The 19,603-nt window shown below is 45.4% G+C and overlaps 1 protein-coding gene across 3 annotated transcripts in view; it reads left to right on the forward strand.

The window, feature by feature from the left end:
• The window catches only part of LANCL2 (LanC like glutathione S-transferase 2), a 35,275-nt gene extending 16,456 nt beyond the window's left edge, over positions 1-18,819 (forward strand). The window contains exons 3-10 of one of the 3 annotated variants that reach the window (XR_014792270.1): positions 754-961; positions 5,648-5,795; positions 6,962-7,108; positions 9,207-9,389; positions 11,112-11,288; positions 13,341-13,413; positions 16,836-18,108; positions 18,169-18,811. Coding sequence is in view for 2 of the 3 variants with exons in the window: in XM_084857772.1 (XP_084713898.1) it covers positions 754-961; positions 5,648-5,795; positions 6,962-7,108; positions 9,207-9,389; positions 11,112-11,288; positions 13,341-13,413; positions 16,836-16,951 (1,052 nt within the window). In the remaining variant the exon portion in view is untranslated. Of the gene's footprint in view, positions 1-753; positions 962-5,647; positions 5,796-6,961; positions 7,109-9,206; positions 9,390-11,111; positions 11,289-13,340; positions 13,414-16,835 lie in introns of all 3 variants that reach the window. The other 2 variants (XM_084857772.1, XM_084857773.1) reach the window with 2 other exon arrangements.
• The last annotated feature ends 784 nt before the right edge of the window (positions 18,820-19,603 follow it).

Raw genomic sequence — 19,603 nt, forward strand, 5'->3', positions numbered from 1 at the left:
CCAGCTCCAGTGTTCCTGCAAGGTAGGATTGCTCTGGAACTGATTCCAGCTCTCCTACCAAAATAGGACTGACCAAATGTGGCCTTCCAGTCCCCCAAAATACCTAGTAGCCACCCTCCTAAGCCAAGGGGCACTGAAATTGGTGCTGTGGTTATGCAGAGAAATTGCACCAAATAAAGGTTGGATAAAGGTTTATTAAGATAAATATAAAGGAGCAGAGGGAAAGGGAAGAATGGAAATAGCAAATTGGACAAAAGGGTACAAAGCCAAATTACTTAAACATACACTGAGAGCTTGACAAGTGCACACCCAAGCAAAATAATAAAGCTACCTGGCCTATCCTTAACATACCTAAGTATGGGTCTCCCAGGATAGCAACCAGCCATCAGCAGGCCCGGAACCACCAGGACGAAGGGAGACCCCATGCCTCTACCTCAGCCCTCTTTTAAAGCCCAGCCCTGGCAACCCAGGACAGATTTTCCTTTAGCCAATCACCGGCTCAGCCCTGGGAGGACCACCCTGGCCTCCAGGAACTCCCCACCAGCTCCAGCTGTTAGCACTTCCCAATTAACAGGGACTGCGCCTGGCCTTGAGCAAAGGGCCAAGGAGCCTCGAGATAACATACAATCCCAGGCGGTTAGATTAGAGGGGACAACACAGCCTCATCTCCTGACAGAAAACAGTCCACCATTCTTGACGCTGCCGAAACGCGAGACCGGGGCCTTTAATTTCTCTTTTGTGTGGCGACTCCAGGGACAGCCCTCTTGTACCTTCAGCTGCACCGTGTGACGGAGGAGCAAAGCCACCTGCAGCGATCCCTGGATTACGTGAAGCGAATACTGCGCAACCTGAATGGAAGGCGGGTTACGTTCCTCTGCGGCGATGCGGGGCCCTTGGCAGTGGGAGCAGTGGTGTACCACAGGCTGAAGAATGACAGCGAATCCAAGGAGTGTGTGACGAAGTGAGTGGCTGGGTGCGGTTCGCTTGGGGACCAAGACTGTGCATGAGCGAAACATTCTTTGGGGGTTGGCATGGGTTTGGTAGCAGTAGGGTACGTTGTCTGCTGGCTGACCTTGGGAGGTCAAGGGAAGAAAGCGGCGTGAATTAAGTAAGCGTGTCTGTTTTACACATTTGTACCCTGCCCTTGAATATGTATGGTAGATAGTGATGTGGGTGTTCCAGACGTTCAGAATTGGAAAATTTTCATATGCAAATTAAGTTAATTCGGATAGGGAAAATGTTCAGTTTGCATTGGAAAATTTTCTGATGCCCTAGAGAGTGGTCTAATTTCACATGTTTATTCTACTTGTATTTTGTGAACAGCAAGCTAAGAAAAGTACCCCATGTTAATTTTTTTGTCCCAATGCACCTCAGGTTTTTGACATGAAATATTGGAGGGGAAAATTAAAGCACATTTAGGATGCATTCCTATGCATGTTTAGATGGAAAAAAGTCATACAACTCCCAGCGTCCCTCTGGCCAGCCATGATAGCTGGGGCATGCTGGGAACTATAGGACCTTTTTCTGTATAAATAGGCTGTATAAATAAATAAATACACTTAATGTGCTTTGAATGTTGTCTTACATAGATTTTGTTGTATTACATAGATTTTGTTATCAGAATGCTTGTAAAAATTTAAAGGCGATACATGTACTTCCTCTAGATTGTTCACATTTAAGAAAAAACAGAGGTACTAAAAATTTGTTAACATACTAATAAATGTTAGCAACCCAAAGAACTGTTCATGATAGGCTGAGAACCACTCATCTACAACTTTGAAACTGCCAAGGTTGCCTAATATTGTATTGGCAATTGGCATCCATTCATTGTTAATACTGCACTTACGAAATGGAAATTTTTCTGCGAAGAACGAAGCACTCAAAAATATTTCTGCCCCATGTCGCTGGTGGTAGATCGCCTGCTATGCATGCAAAAGGTCCCAGGTTCAACCCCCGGCATCTCCAGATAGGGCTGGAAAAACGCTTGCCTGAACACATGCCGACAACACTGGGCTAAATGGTGTAAGACTGGTCTGACTTGGTATAGTTTCCTGCGTCATTCTTTTTGCTGTCCTAGAAATACAGTGAGGGAGCAATCCTATGTCCCCTAGACAGTGTCTGGGGGACATAGGATTTTTTGGTTTCCTGGCTCTGAGCTCGAAGACAGGGCTCCAAGCTCGGAGCTAGGAAACTGCGTTCCCCTCCCCTGCATGGAGAGAACTGCGCCAGCTGCCTCTCTGTGCTCGGTAAATGGACACGGAGGAAAGGAGGCATTCCTGGAGGCGGGGAGGGGAAGAGGCAGGGCAGCTGGCTTACGCCGTTTCCTATTGCTGCCCCAGCCTCCTTCATTCCTTCACTCCCTCTCCCCAAAACCTTTGCTAGACAGACGAAATCACCCATCTAGCGAAGATGCAGGCCAGGAAGTGCCTCCCTCTTTGCACAAGGCTCTCGCAAGCCTCCGAGTTTGGGGGTTTCTGCGTACCCAGGGTGGGCAAGAAGAAGGGCTCCACTCACGGAAGGTCCTTCTGCCTGATTGTTGGCCCCCCTCCCCCACACACACCACAGTTCACCCCATTCAGCAGCGTCTCCTGACTATCTGTGTAACATTTTCAGGAGGGTGGAGAGGCTGCCATGGGAAGGAGAGGGCAGGGAAGGCCATGTCCTCCAGTGCAGTTGATCCAGCGTAAATCTGAATCCAACCCAGTATATTTTAATATTTTTATGCAGTGATGATTTTTACACGCTTTTATTGCGTCTTGAATATTTACGATTGCGGCTGTGTATGCTGCGATGAGTGATATTTTATCAGTGTAGCAGTTCCGAAATATTTAAACCATCTAAGAGAGCAATCCTATAGCTCCTAGACAGCTTGGGAGGGGGGGCATCAGATACTTTGGATTCCTGGATCCGAGGTCGGAGACAGCACTCCCACTTCAGACCCAGGAGTCCGAGCTCCTCGCCCTCTCCCCTCACAGCCAGCATGGAGAGAACCGTGCTGGCTGTCTCTCCGAGGTTGCAAAAGGGACCTCAGAGGGAGTGGAAAGGGGGCGTGTCGGTGGGTGGGAAGGGGAGGGGACTGGGAAAGCAAGGATGCGATTTACCCCTAGCCTTTTCCAGCCTCCTTCCCTCCCACTTCCTGACGCCTCAGCGAAAATGCCTGTCTATCTAAAATGCAGAGTGGGGGAAGCACAGAGGGGAAGGTCGCCTCCGCCGCTTCTCCTGCCCTGCCTAGGAAGCCTGTCAGCCTCTGAGTTCAGAGGCTGATGGGCGTCCGTTTAGGATTGAGCCTTAAATTGATAAATCCTATCTCTGCACATAGAGGGTTGGCTGCTAGTTGTTGATATCCCAATATGTTTCTTTCAAGCCCCAATTTCAGCTTCCATTGGATTTCACGCTGGAAGTCATTGTGGGTTGTGCATTAAGCTTGGCCACAGTTTAGGAGACAAATGGATTGTGCTGCGCTCTGAGTGTAACTAAAAACAAACAAACAGAGAGAAATCAGCTGGGCACATCCATGGAGCAGGGTCTCTTTACCTCATGGAACGCTTGAAAGGCCTGAGGGATGCAAAAACACCTGCAAAGTGAGCTGCTATGCAGGGGTTATAAATAACTGACTCAGTTAGGTGCCTGTGGCTAGTAGAAATCAACCCCCCCCCCCCAGCATGATTGAGATCCATCTCACTTGTTGTGTTTCCTCTAATGTTTTCATCCCAGGAAATAAGTTTTGGATCCAGAGGCTTTTGGGATGCTTTGCTGTCACTCTCCTGTGGCCGTACCTATCAGCATTCCAGCAGCATTTCTCGGCCCTGCCTGCTCACGCAGATTAGGTCTCGAGGACTCTGCCTACAGCCATTGCAGTGGCATTTATATTTAGAATGTTTAATCAGTCTCCTCCTAATCCACACCCCCTGCACTATTAATCCCTGCCACGGCTTTTGAGATGAATATTTCCATTTGAAATAGAAGGCCTTTCTTTGGGGGGGATAAAGCCAGGGAGGCAATGTATTTTATTTTTTCAGATTTGGACACAGCCAGACTGTTTTGTGGAGTGGAAGCGATGAGTAAAATAAGATTACGGCTGGGATCTTAAGCCTGCTTAATGCGAAATGAATTCCATTGGAATCAATTGGGCTTACTTCCAAAGGAAGTGGCTGCCATCCAGAAAGCGGTATGGGGGCACATCTGCAAGCGCATCTGGATATGTTTCTCCTGTTTCTGAACAGCCCTGCACTGTCCCCTTCCAAATGAGTGCACCATAAGCCACTTTTGACATGCAAGGGCTGTGGAGCAGCTTGGAGCAGCTTACAGCGGGGGGGGGGGGGGGGGGCTGCTGCTGCTAAGAAAAAGAAAAACCCTCCGGATGTCTTCGTTCGCACAGGAATGTTCATCACTTGGTTTACTTGGTACACTTGATGGCTGAGGGCTAAATGCGTGAACTGAGTCCACTGAACAGCACCATGTGCGGTTCAATACATAATATTCCATTGGACAATCTGCTCCATGTAAGGCAGAGGCATCAAACCCCTTTCAGCCTGAGGGCCAAGTTTAATTCTGGAGAAGCTCTCGGGGGCTGCATTCAAGCAGGGGCTGGCTGAAGGCATAAAGGCTGGGACCCAAAATAAAAAAATAGCTTGAAGCTCGTATTGCCAATAACTAAGCCTTAGGAGAGGCATTTCAACCTTTCAGCGGTTGGGGAAAGGGGTTGAGGCTATGGGAAGGGGAAGCCTGGAGGGCCAAAATTTGGCCCATGGGCCTGAGGTTCAGCACCCCTGATGTCAGGAATGAGAGGATGCTGGAGGCATGTGTGGTTTTGGATGCTTGGAGGGTGATCTGCCTGCTTGTAATTTGTAGAGATTTGGGGTTAGTTCCCATAGTAGCCATACTTAGAGTAGACCCATTGAAATCAATGGGACTTAAGATAGCCATGACATACTTGTCCCACTGATTTTAGTGTGCCTACTCTAAGCATGACTGAGTATGGATCCAACCCACTATTTTTATTCGGCGCGCTTTCTACAGGAAGGGCCATAGATCAGCACACACTTTGCGTGCAGAAAACCCTAAGTTCAGTCCCTGGCATCTCCATATAATCTCGGTCTGAAAGACTGGAGAGCTACTGCTTTCAGTTCAGACAATACTGAGCAAGAGAGACCAATGGCTTCCCATGTTCTGTGTGTCTGGGTACCTTTTCTGAAAAAGCTGTGAGCACCTTGAGGAAAATGGTCTTTCGTTGTTTTATTCCAAGCTATTTTTCTCCTGCCAGGGAAAAAAGTGCACAAACATTTGATCAAGACAAGCCTTAAGAGCTGCCTCAGATTGAAATATCCTTACAAGGAAGTTCCCCAAAGATGCTAGTCTGCAAAGGTTTTTACCAGCTCACCAGGTCACATAAACCTACTATGTTAGTCATTGATGGCACACCCACAGCCTGAGACAAAGGGAGTCAATTCTCATCCGTCGAAATAGAGCTTCTCCACTTGGTCACCTGGTGGCAGCTCTTGCTCACCATGGCAACCAGGCGAGTCGCTGTTTGCAAGCCTTGATTGGATCGTATTCCATGAATCATGACTGAGAACTTGGTGTGATCCAGGGAGAGTGTGTAACTGAGAAAGCATTTCAATTCTTTTCCCAATTCTGTTTTGCCCAGACTTCTGCAGCTCCAGAGAATAGTCCTTGCCACCGATTCTGACCTTCCAGATGAGCTGCTCTATGGAAGAGCAGGTTACCTGTATGCCTTGCTTTATTTGAATACTGAAATTGGTCCCGAGACAGTGCCGCAGTCTGTTATCAAAGAGGTAAGACAGAACACAGTTTCCAGGATTTTGTGTTCTCTGCTTCCTTGAGTGGTGGGAAACTCCAGAGGGTCAGCTTTCCACTGAGTCGGTTCCTTTAGGAGGAGACCTCACCACGAACCCATGGTGCCTTTTATTTGTCCCCACATTTTCCTCTTAGCCAGGAGTCCCCAAACCTTTTGGGTCAGTGGGCACATTCCAGATTTTGAGAGAGTGTCATGGGTGCTTTCACAAAATGGCTGCCATGGGGTGGGGCTTGCCCATTCATAAAATGGCTACCGTGGTGGGCATGGTGGGTCACAAAATACTCACTTCCCAGAAAACAAACTGGAGAGACCAAAAGAAAAGCAACCTGGCCAAGAACCTAATTCAAGTCAGAGGAAGGCATGATATTCTGTCTGGAGGCACAATAGAATGCATAGGCTGAGACAGCTGGGGATGCTGTACTCCTGTTTCCTGCTTTCAGGAGAAAAATGGGAGAGGAGATGTGTGCTTCAAAGGGGGACAGGGGAGAGTGCCTAGCTTTTGGAGAACGATATAAAATAAAATGAAGGATCTCCCCAAATGCCGGGCCACACATGTGTCTGGAGTGGGGGATAGGCCTGCAGATGTTTAGCACTTCACCCTCTTAAAAAGCCATGAAGAAGTGATAATATTAAAGCACAACTTTAAAAAGTTCCCAAAATGGTGCAAGCAGGAGGGAAATTACCATTCGACTCTAGTGATGTTACGGGCACTGTCCAATAGGTGCCTGACACTTGTGCAGTCACCTTCTACACAGCTCTCACTATTGCAGTGGATCTGCTGGCTGTGGGGGGAGGTGGGAATCTCCTTTTTTTTACCAGGAATATTATAACATTATAACCAATATTATAACAGAAATGGTACCTGAAGGAACCCCTGAGCTCCATGCAACCAAGGAGTATCTCTGACAAGATTGTTGTTCCAAGAACAATTTTCACTGGTTATGTGAAAACGTAATTGTTGCCTTTGAGAAATATTGTTTTAAGACACACGTAGTTCCATGTATTGTTTGGTTTGTTAGTTTGTTTCTGGATTTCTTTAAATTCTTTACAAGAATGACTTGGGGTATTGAACATACCAGCCAGGTGTGTTTGGTACCAACCAGGTGTGTTCTGTCTGTCTTCCGTTCTGTCTGTCTGCATTAGGTGGTGGACTCCATCATTGAATCGGGCAAAAATTTTTCCAGAGAAGAGCGGAAGACCGAACGCTGCCCGTTATTGTACCAGTGGCACAGGAAGCAATATGTTGGTGCAGCCCACGGTGTGTCTGGCATCTACTACATGCTTATGCAGGTAATGATTCCATGATTGATTACCCAGCTTAGCCTCCATTCATGGTCCTTAGCCAGGAGCACCCTTCTTTTGCAGCATCCAAGGTGAATGATCTTTAACAGCAGGAGTCGCTCTCTCTCTCTGCCGTGCTTGGCTTTTAGGCCAGGGCTGTGGGACCTTTTTCAACCCGCGGGACGAATTCCATTTCAGAGAAATTCTCTGGCTGCATTCCTGTGGTGGATGGGGCCAAAGGGGGAAAGGGTGGGGCCAAAATGCCAGCATATTGTAGCTTAAAGCACTTCCTGAAAGTAACTAAGCCTTAGAAGTTTCAGCTAGTGCAAACGTAGCAGCTAGACTGTTAACCGTAACATCTTGTAAAAATCATACAACACCAGTTTTAAAAGAATTGCACTGGCTGCCGGTATGGTTCCGGTTGGAATTCAAGGTTCTGGTGATGACATTTAAAGCTCTAAGCAGCTTGGGACCTCAATATTTGAGGGGGCGCCTATCCCTATATATGTCTGCCCAAGGACTGAGATCTGCTGCGGGAGCACTCCTCTGCGTCTCACCAATGCGAGACATAAACTGTGGTGTGACGTGGGAGAGAGCCTTCTCTGCTGTGGTACCCCAGTTGTGGAATGCCTTCCCCTTGGAGGCCCTAATGACTCAGACACTGGTCTCATTTCAGCACCAAGTAAAAACATAGCTTTACCAAAGCCTTTAAGAGCTAAATGCATTCCCTAAAGCAGCACACTGTTTTAACTGTTTTATTGTTTTAGAGCATAATTGGTATTAGCTTGTTTAATGGTTTAATATGTTTTTAGCTGTTTACATTATTTATTGTTTTATACCGTTTAAATTGATTTTATCTCTATGCCGCCCTGAGATCTTAATGATATAGGGTGGGATATGAATGTTTTAAATTAAATAAATAAATTAACCTTTTAGAAAGGGGAAAAGACTGCACAAAAGCTGGAAAATCACCAAATGACCACTGGTTGGGGGGAAGGCTCCTTGCATGTGTTCTAAGCCCCTCTTACTAGTGGGCAGGATGGCATAATAGTTCAGTGGCGGAGCATGGGCTTTGCATGCAGAAGATCCCAGGTTTAATCCCACATTCAAGCAGCAGCAGTTGGGGGCAACTGGGGTTTTGCACCTGTTTCACAATAATTCAGCAACTTTCCTTTCTCATCTGCGTGCAGCCAGTGTATGCAAACAGTGTTGGCTTCTGAGGAAACCGCCCATGCCTCTAGCATCCCTTAAATTAGGGGTGTTGAACCTCAGGTCATTCATGGGAGTGAGTGGGCTGCCTGCCTAAGCACGCTGTTCATTCATGGTAAGCTGGGACGATGTGCCAGTGCAGTCAGTATAATTCCTGTCTCCTGACACAAAGATGGCGGTGCACTTCCAAGTATTTCCTCAGTGCCCCACTGTGGAAGGGGTCAGTGGTGCTGCCAGGCTGATAGCCAAAATGTTCTCAAATAGCCACGTTTCCTGTGTCACTTAAGGGATGTGGATTTGCCTGAGTTTGACTTGTGCTTGGCTCATTTAGAGGAGGGGAACATGCATCTCCATTTACAGCGGAGCTTCCTTTCTGTGTCCTTGTACACGTACCATGTCTTTGTGCCTTTTCCCTTGAAACGGCTGCCATCTTTTCCCATACTCCATCCAAGGGAGGCTTGAGTCATAGAGCCATTTCTCAGGTTATGACAAGGAAGTGCTGATCAGGGAGGCCCGTGTGATGCATGCATGCTCTTTTTGCACTCCTGGTTTAATAAGCATTTCCCCCCGTTGCGCAATGTGCACATTCCAAATGAGAGAATTCGGATGAGTCTCTGGGTAGGGGAGATGCGCAGGGCACCACTTCATATGTCATGCACTTCTTTGTAATGCGCAAAGCTGTTTTCTAAATACACCACTACCACCAAGGGGCAAATTCATTTTCTGCCAGCACAGTCATGCCCCACCTTCACTGTGACCCAGTTAAACAAGCATAATTGAAGGCAAATGATTCCTCAGCATGAATGCGCATGAACGTGGATTCATAGTACTCTGTAGACTTCACCATTTTGTTTTTCAGAGAGTGAAATCTTACCGTATGATTATTACTGTTTTTTAGCCAGCATCCAGTGTGAATCAGGAGACTCTGGCAGAGCTGGTGAAGCCAAGCATCGACTACGTGCGGCATAAAAAATTCCGATCTGGGAATTATCCGTCGTCTTTAAGCAACGAAACTGACAGGCTGGTGCACTGGTGTCATGGTGCTCCAGGAGTGATCCATATGCTCATGCAAGCATATAAGGTGTGTCCTTGTTTTGCACACACATGAGGGATGGAAACATGCATATTTGAAAATGAAAGCTGAGTTTTCAGGTTTTTAACAAGAGCCTGTAGGCTGCCCTAAAATATGGATGCATCCTTCTCAGGGTCTAGTGAGGGGTTTTTTGCTGCTTGGGTTGAGGGAAGTGTTATTGTTCACCCAGATCCAAAGAACTAGGAAACTAGTTCTATACATCCAAGGGGATCTTGGAGAGAAATAAAACATCTGAAGGCAAACACCCTCTTCCCCATCCTATGTGGCAATCTGCTTTTGAAAATGATCAGATTATCAGCTGAAAATCTGATCACTTTGAAAAGCAGTTTGTGTTATGGCTGGGAGGCCGGGTAGGGGAAATCAGCTGTTCGAAGAAAAAAAGTCTGGGTAGCTTGACCTTAAGTGTCTCTTAGGATTCTGACTGGTATTTCTCAACTCGATATAGTGTTGTGTACAAGAGCAACGTAAGCAAAAGACAGAGATTCCTGGTCACAGGAGCTTGTAATCTAATTTGAGACAGTTGGGATGGGAAGGAAGACAACAGAGGAATGCTCTGTGAGTTGGAGCAGTATTCTGCACTGCCCACGCACTAGCGGAATGGATTGCTAGCGCAACAGGAACGAGTGGAAAGGGAGAAGTCAGCAACTCAGAAGGGGGCTCCACGGGCCTGTCCCATTCTGAAAATAAGTGTTTCCACCAATTTCCGGGGCTGTTTCAGGAACCGCTAGTTTGCGTTGCGTGAGTGGCCTGTTCTGCTGGAGCAACAGAACAAGCAGAGGCTCAGTGGCAGTCTAGGATACTGTCTTTGGCTCAAAGGTCATCTCGCCCAGGAACTCGCTGGAATTTTTTTAGCAGGCTCTGTTCACCCAGTTTCAGCATCCGCCTCTGCGCCGCAAGGATAATAATATTGGCATACCTTACAGGGCTTTTTCAAGGTTTACCAAGAGAATCGGTGTGACGCTTTGAACACCTGGAATGTGGTGTATAAAAACAAAGGCCTCAGTCTGGAGATAGTCATGACACCTGGATGGGAGTGCACCTCTGCATGCGCATCAAAAGATGCGTCCAGCCAGTTCAGTGGAATGTGGGTGAACTTCCCAGGGCAGATGAGAACGTGCATCAGCTGTGTGTGTGGAATCTGCTTTACTGGTTTAGGGCAGAAATGTTCACATTATAATGATGGTTGCTGGTTGACTAGCACTCTTCAGGTACTTGAAAGGTTGTCACAGAGAAGAAGGCCAAGATCTCTTCTTGATCATCCCAGAGTGCAGGACACGGAATAATGGGCTCAAGTTACAGGAAGCCAGATTCTGGCTGAACATCAGGAAAAAATTCCTGACTGTTAAAGCAATACGACAATGGAACCAATGACCTAGGGAGGTGGTGGGCTCTCCCACACTGGAAGCATTCAAGACGAGGCTGGACAGCCATCTGTCAGGGATGCTCTAACTTAGATTCCTGCATTGAGCAGGGGGTTGGACTCGATGGCCTTGTAGGCCCCTTCCAACCCTACTATTCTTTGACTATTCTATGAATCTATGACTGCTGTGGCTAAGCCTGTGGTGGAGTCGGCAAAGCAGGCACAAACATGCTCCGGGTTCAGAGCCACCCGGAGGACTAAACAGTTTCTTGCACTGAGCAGGAGTTTGGCCTAGATGGCCTACAGGTCCCCCTCCAAGACCGTGATTCTGTGTTTGTTAATTTCCCTAGGTTTTCAAAGACGATAAATATTTGAAGGATGCCATGGAATGCAGCGATGTCATTTGGCAGAGAGGATTGCTGAGGAAAGGGTATGGCATCTGCCACGGCACAGCGGGTAATGGCTACTCCTTCTTATCACTCTATCACCTCACTCAGGATAAAAAGTACCTCTACCGAGCTTGCAAGGTATCTTGTTGCATCCCTCTTCTCTTTCTCTATATACTCTTGATGGGTTTATTACTGAAGGCAGATTTCCTCTGCCCTGACCATTAATAAATACTGCGAAGGAAGGAGAGGAATTTTCCATCACAAATATGTATATCGTAAAAAATAATTACAGTTAAGGGTAATAATAATAATTTTCTTGAAGGTCTTGAAATTATATCCTATGCTGTATAAACAATAAAATAGAGAGGTCCCTGCTAGAATGTTTTACGGTCTAAACGCCGCAAGGGAAGATCAGCCTGGCCCAAACTAGATGTAAATTGCCGCTTAGAGCTCACTGCTTCATTCTGACTTTGGAGAATTCCCCTTCTCTATGCTTTCCATCCACTCTCCTTCACTCCTGTGTCTTGTCTGGTCTTCCTTAGTTTGTCGGCACATTGTCAGGGCCTGTCTTTTGTTATTGGTGTGGGTTACTTTGAGAGATAATAATGGTTTGAAAAGCAGGATAAAAATACAACAAATAAATACATATTTATATATATAGGAGAGTGTAGTGAGACTGACTTCCAAGGCTGAAACTGCAGCTGGCTTGGTCTGACGGGCTGGTTCAAATGCCAAGATTCTGCCACTGAATCAAGGCCTGGTGACGGTTAACTATAGGAAGCAGTTGGTGATGTAGGTTGAATTGGAACAGCAATGGCACTTCTGTGGCAAACCTTGAAAAGAAATATCTATTGCTATTAACGTGAAGCAATCTCTTGGTCCTGAATTCTATAACCTACCCGTAAAAACCACGTAAAAACCAAAAAAAAATCTGTTTACTGTCTTTATTCAGTCATTATACTTGTAGGGTGTGGAATTCAGGAGCAAGATGCTGCTTTATATTAATAACATTTATTTTCCATACATATATATTCATTTGCATGGTATTATTAGTTCTTGGGTTTTTTAGTTATTTATAGTTCATAGAAAGGTTTTTTGAGATCGTTTTTAAACAATAAAAGGAACCCCCTCCCTCCTTGCCAATTATACAGTTGATGATATAAGACATATAACAATAAGCCCCCATTTCCTCTGGTTCCGGAGGGGAGGGGAGGGGAGGGGAGGAGACTTCCCTTCCCTTCCCTTCCCTTCCCTTCCCTTCCCTTCCCTTCCCTTCCCTTCCCTTCCCTTCTGGTCACTGGAGTGTGTTAAGTTCTGTGTCTTACATACTGGACCATTTACTGTTCTCACTTTCACATCTGTTAATTTGCCTATTATGGTATTGTATTCTTAAAAGCAAAAAGAAAAGAATGGGGGGAAAGGAGAAAGGAAGGGGGATTTGACAAGGAAAGGAAGATAAGAAAAAAGTAAAAGAGAACATGGTGTTGCTGGTGCAAGGAAGAACATGTCCTCCATGCCTCAGTCCACACAGAATTCTAAAAAGTTCTGGCAGACATTTTGTAATGGATTTTCCTTCCCTTGTTTTATGTAAATAATTCCTTCATAAGCTCCAAGAGGTCTTTCACCCATTGATCCACGTCAGGGGACCTGGTGGCTTTCCTTCTCTGCAGTATGATACGCTTGGCAATGAGTGTGGCCCTATAAAAATTATCAGTTGCTGTTGACCTGAATGTTGATCCAAACAGGCCGATGGGGGAAGGGCCCTCTGTCTCCCCCTCCCCTTCTGGCAGGTAAAAAGGCCACCAGTGGAATATTCCAGACTGTGGGCCATTGATTGCTCACCACTGCCTCCTAATGGAAGCTGGTGAGCATTTCTCCTTGGAACTGACATGTTGCTACTATCTCTTTGTCTGACTATGACCAGCGAGAGAGGAAGGTCAGTTCAGCCTTGGTATGCAAACGTTAATCAGTGTAGAGTGGTTTTTGCTTAATCTGCGCTTCCAGTTTCCAGAAATCTAATCATGGTCTTAACTAGGACTGAAGTTAGACCTCTTAATCTGGACAGATTGACTGCAGTGTGTTCCTCGTCTTGCATGTCGCAGATTTCATGGATGTATTTATTTATTCATTTATATTGGTTGTCAGGTTAGTCCTTATTTTGATCTCCTTCATTTGCCTTATTTCCCCTAGTTTGCAGAGTGGTGTCTGGAGTATGGTGCACATGGGTGTCGTATTCCTGACCGGCCCTACTCACTCTTTGAAGGTAAGACGATTTTTATTACTGAATTCGGTATTCAATAAGATGATGATGGTGGTGATCATTTTAGTATTGAATTCCAACCTATGTGGCCTTGTTGAGGTTCAAGGGAATTTCACTTAAACCAGGGATAGGCAACCTGTGCCCTTCAGATGTTTTGGACTTCAATTCCATAGTTCCTGATCATGGGCCATGCTGCCTGGGGCTTACAGGAATTGTAGTCCAAATCATCTGGAGGGTACCACGTTGCCTATTCTTGACCTAAAACTGATAAAGGCTGCAATCCTAAACACACTTACTAAGGAGTTAGTCCCATTGAACACACTGGGACTTGTGTTTGTGTAGACCTGTATAGGATTGCACTGCAAGCCTGTTTAATGGTATCTGTTTTGTGTCTGTATAATACTCTTGGTGAAACAGAGACTTGACATGCTTATGCTAAAGCGTGTGTGTGTGTTTTCGCTCCATATCACAAAGGGTTTTTATGTCCCTGACACTTTCTACATCAACCTCGAGCTCTCAGTTCTAACATTTTTTCTAACATCTAACTTCCCCCTCTTTCTCCCAACTATAGAACGATTCTAGCTACATTCACCCACCATGAGCTGATCTTTGGGTTGTTACTTTATGGTTGATATTCATGTGGAATCTGTTCCTGTGAATTTGTTCAATATGTGCTTTGTTGTTGCTCACCACCACCTGCTCAGAGAGCTTTATTTGACAGCGCGTAGCAACTTTGGGCATTACACCAGTGGTGGAAGGTGCTTGTGCACAGTGACAGTGTATGCAGACAGTGCTACCAACCACAGGAACTCTCAGAGGACTGGCCTCCTCCTAGGCTTCGGCACCAATTTTTCCTAATGGATGGAAGGCCGTAGAGAGGGGAATTGTGCATTTCACGGTGTTCACTTTTGCTACAATCCAGCAAACATTAGTTGTCTCATTGATATTAGTGAGATTTAAGCAAGTCAGAGCAACTCCCATTCCATTGCTTTGAAAGAGACAGGCAGCCCAGCATATCCATGTTTAAATCTCAGTTCAGTGAGATAAATAGTGCAGTCCCCCGTGTGTCTACTCAGAGGCAAGTCCTATTTTGTTCAATGGGACTTAGTCCCAGGTAAGTGTGTACAGAATTACAGCCTAAGGGACAATATCCAATACTGCCCGCATTTCCCAAAGGGAGCAGAGCTTGCAGAAGGGAGCTCTGCCGATCAGACCCATTCTGGAAATGAGCATCTCCAGGATTACTTTTCGAGTCGCTAATTCCCTCTTTACGCAAGCAGTGGGTCCTGCGAGCGCAACGGAACCAGCTGAGGCAGAGTAGCAGTATTCGGGATACTGCCCAAAGTCCTAGAAAATTTAGCACAGATCTGCTGGATTGTGCCATTTTGAGATCTATAGCCTGGTGTTCTTTCCATTGAAAGATGTTTCCACATGTTACCAAAGTGACTGAATTACAAGGTTGCTTGGAGGGACTGATTTGCCCAGTACTGTCATCTATTGGAGGGTAGAGTTCGGATAGTAGTTCTCAGCAGTGTGTAGTCTGTGTGTCTCACTTTTCTAATAGAAATTCTGGCTTTTATATTTTGCAAATACACAATTAAGGCTCAACTCTGAAAGAGCTCTTTTCAGAAAACGACTCTTGTTTGCCATCTTTTGTTAATACATGGAACTGCAAAAATATTTGCCAGCGTCCACAGTAATGCTAACTGCATTTCACACATTTAGAGTAAGCCTCTATTATCCTTCACAGAAATATTCTCCAGAAGCAGGATTATAATGTAGCCTGGGACTGGGAGGTGGGGGCAGGGATCTTTTATCCCCCATTTCCACATGTAAGCTAATTAGAGTTATTTTGTTTTTAAATTAGTTATGTCGCAGCAGTAAAAAAAAAGCTGAAGGTACTTTACAAATGCAAAAGCATATAGCTTTTCCTTCTAGAATATAAGATATTTTATCTGAATCAATGTGCTGTAATGCCTAGCCATCATTTATTTATTTCATATTACAATGATCTATATCCCACCTTTCGGGATAAAATTCTACTTCAGGGTAAGGGAAGACATGATAGAGGTGTACAAAATTATGCATGGCGTGGAGAATGTGGACAGGTAAACTTTTTTCTCCCTCTCACGTAATACTGGAACCCAAGGTCATCCCATGAAGCTGATTGGTGGGAGATTCAGGACAGATAAAAGGATGAACTTCTTCACACAGCGTAGTTAAACTATGGAATTCACTACTTCAAGATGTAGTGATAGCCACCAATTTGGATGGCTGTAAAAGGGAATTAGATAGATTCCTGGAGGAGAAGGCTGTCGATGGCTACTAGTCCTGATGGCTATGTGCTACCTCCAGTATCAAAGTCAGTATGCCTGTGTACACCAGTTGCTGGGGAGCATGGGTGCGAGGGTGCTGTTGAACTTATGTGCTCCTTGTGGGTTCCTAGTTGACAGCTCATTGGCCACTATGTGAACAGAATGCTGGACTAGATGGACCTTTGGTCTGATCCACCATGGCTCTTATGTTCTTACCAAGGTGTCATACATGTAAGACAATGCATTGATAATAACCATAATAAAACAATATTTGAAATAACAACTCATAAGGGTCCATCCCACAGTGGCAATTGGTGGTGGAAAGCTCTGTGAGGAAAGGTAGGAACGGTCCATCTGGAGGAGGAGTCTGAGGTGATCTTTACCTACCAACTTCTCTCTCCTGGAAACCTTCTCACAGGACAGTTGGTAGTAATGGCCTTCCAGTGGAAGGGAACAGTCCAGCTAGAGTGAGGACGTGAGGTGATTTTCACCTGCCTCCCTGCCTCCTCCCTGTTCTGGGATCCTCCCCCCAGAGCAGTTGGTGGTAATGGCCCACAAAGGGGAGGGGACATTAGAGTGTTAGTCCTTGTTTAGTCATGGCACCTACTTAGATGGTCTGGAGCAATTCATGGCCACTTACTTCCTGCACGGATATTGAGAGGATAAAATGAGAGAACCCTGTCTACACCAACCTTGAGGGAAAAGGAGGATACAAATGTGATTACATAAATCAGCCTATTCCAACCTGGTGCCCTCCAGATGTTTTGGACTACAACTCCCAGGATTCCTCAACATTGGCCAGGTTGACTGGCGCTGATGGGACTTGAAGTCTAAAACATCTGGAGGGCACCAGGCTGGGGAAGGCTGACAGATCTTAATGCTGCGTTGTGTTCGGAAGCACTGTGCTGCTGTGTGATAGCAGATGGGAAGAATTTTTTCTTTCCTTGTGGACTGGTAACTTCATGTGTGTGTGCACTTAATATGCATGGCTGTTCCAGGGGATTCCTTACAGTTCTATGTCAGCATAAGGTCATGGACAAAGGATCCGTATTTCAAGATTGCTTCTGCTTTTGTAGGCTTTTGAACTTGGATTTGATTTGTCTGTTTCAGGTATGGCAGGAGCTATTCACTTCCTCTCTGACATATTAGTCCCTGAGAAGTCCCGCTTCCCAGCATTCGAACTCGCTCCTCAAAGGAAAGAAGACAAAGAGGAGTACAGCAGCTAAGTAGTAACTGAAGATGATGCCAAAAGCAACAAGGCTGCTTAGTGCCTAAAGAATACTGAACCGATGATGGAGTCTAAGCAAAGAGTGAACGCTTGCTCACCTGTTCTCCAAAGGACTACCTGTATCACTACCGCATGAACAAGAGAATACCACACCTCGATATTTCATTTAAAGAGATGCTTTTAGCTGTGGCAAAGAGCAATCTTAAATTTGTTGGGACTCTCCCATTCTGGTTTTCACAGTTGTCTCTTCAGGTCTTTCGAGTGTTTGCATGTTCCTTGGTGTTTTCTGTAAAGTATGACCTTTTTCTGTTGTTCGTTGAAAAGCTGAAAAACCGTTCTGTGACATCCAGTCCTGTTGTTTTTTCTGTGCATGACTGTACTGACAGCACATCTCTCTTTCTGCAGCTGGACATTTGAGGATCAAGTTGGCTGATCTTCCAGGCTTGCAACTTTCAGGTCATTGAACTTTTTTTTTTTCTAAGACTTCAAGGGTCTTAGAAATCCAGTCACGTGAAGCACTTTAAAGCTCCATTGATTTCCATGAAAAAGTTAAGCATGTGCCTAAATCTCTCCCACTGAAATCAGTAGGACTTAGAAGCACTCAACTTCTGTCTGAATTATGCCCAAAGTTGTTGTTGTTTCCCTCTCTTTTAAAGCTTTCAGTCCATCCAAAGGAAAGCACTAACATCCCATTTCATTCTATGAAATCGGTGGGACGCGATTGTGCCCTTATGTTTTGTGCACAATTAAAGTTGAATAGAGTAGCGCTCTCTCTCTCTCTCTCTCTCTCTCTCTCTCAGTGTCTCCTCACTTTCTTCTGGGTCTTCACAATATCAGCGTGCAGTGCCCCCCCTCTTTTTATGAGACCAGTTTTCATTTTTGGAAATTGTAAGCGCTTTTTGAAAACGACCCTTTTAATGCCGGAAGGGGGCACCGTGTAAACCCGCAGCAGACTGCTCTCCTCTGTTTTTCAGCTTGCTATGGCTTGGCCATGATGGTAATTGTATCCTTTTTTCAGGAGGAAAACCACCCCTTCAGCATTCTTGTATTATACTGACAAAAGTAGGCAGAACCTCACGTAAGCAGCAATGGCAGGCTCAGCCCAGCCGTTAAGGGAAGGTGCAGGGGCGGGCAATGCATGGCCCTCGAGATGTTGTTGCATTGCGACTCCCACAATTCCTCACCAGTGGCTGCGCTGGCTCGGGCGGATGGGAGTTGCAGTCCCAACTATATAGCTGGAGGCCCACAAGTTGCCACCACTGGTCTACAGGAAATTATATGGCTCGCTGCTGCTGTTTAAAGCTTCTCAAAAGGGGCCGCAGTACCCTGTTCCAATTAACAACAAAACTACAGGTGTCCCTGGTGGGTGACTTAGGCAATCTCATTTTTATTGTTCCATCCTCTGAAATCCCAAGTTTTCTTTGGTATTCTTCTGTTAAAGAGCTACACAGTGAATGTGTCATTCTCGTGCCCAAAGTTCTCAACAAGTAGGGTGTTACTCTTCCTTTTTTTGCATTCGTCTGTTTTGCATATGAACAAAAATTAAGGTGTGCATCACAGGTTGTCCCTTTTAATGGGAGAGGTTTGGCTCAAAAGAAACCCAACGGCTTCCAGTCGCTGTGAGTGGAGAAATGAACCCCACTTTCAAAATGAGATGTTTAAAGGTTGTTATCAAATATGTTCTGATTTTGTGATGGCTGTTGAAGTGTTTTTAGTCTTAACGGAAAAAGGACGGCCTCTCAGAGTATATGGGAGCCTTTTGTAAGAAGGGATGGTGAATTGGGGGCGGGGGTGAGGATTGGGTATCACAACGTTTTGCTGTTCAGATTGTTTTCCAAAAAAATAAATAAATTTAGCTAAATATGGAAGTGTTCTGAACAGTTATTTTCTACCTGCTGGTTAACAAGAAATTCCGGAGAGCATTAGGCTGAAACTGCATGTTACATATGACACAGGGCAGCTATTGCCATCAAAAGTGGCAGCTCTGTGTAAGTTCTCTTACACATGCTGTGACTTTATCATCACTCCGGTTCCACATTGGCCGGTGGGGCCATGGACATTGGCAGCATGATGACATATTAACATGAGGGAGGAGATCCCAATTATTATCATTTGTAACATGTGGCTGCGAGCTTCTAGCCTGATCTATTGCATGGTTTACTTGGAAGTAAGTCCTACTGAGTTCAGGGAGACTTGCTCTCAAGTAAGTATGCGTAGAATTGTAGCCTTACCATGAAAAGGCATTTGTGCAAAAGAAGTTTGATCTCGTGACAGATGTGATTAAAATCGTTAAGACTACCACTAGGAAATGGCTAGAGTTGAGTAGAGTAAATGCCAGCATGTTGACTAAACCCAACTTAACTCATTCCTTTTAAAATCCTCAGTATGTTTGTAGCTTAGTCCTAAGCAAGTTATATGGAATTAAGAGCATTTCTACACCAGGCTAAAAGCTTGCAACTTTACCAGGAATTTCTGCTTCCATTTTCTTTGCAGGATTACAATGGGCTCCTTTAGAGAGTGAGCATGTGATGTGGAATTGAAAATTTCCTTTCTCCGCAATGGATTACATGTTCAATGAAATAGCGTCATCTAGTGGTTGAATTATAGTTCTATGACAGCTTTGCACACTGCCAATATTGTGCAATTAAGG

The sequence above is a fragment of the Heloderma suspectum genome, chromosome 5 (assembly GCF_057233095.1).
Source record: "Heloderma suspectum isolate Gila_16-S chromosome 5, 16-S_ref, whole genome shotgun sequence".
Taxonomy (NCBI): Eukaryota; Metazoa; Chordata; class Lepidosauria; order Squamata; family Helodermatidae; genus Heloderma; species Heloderma suspectum.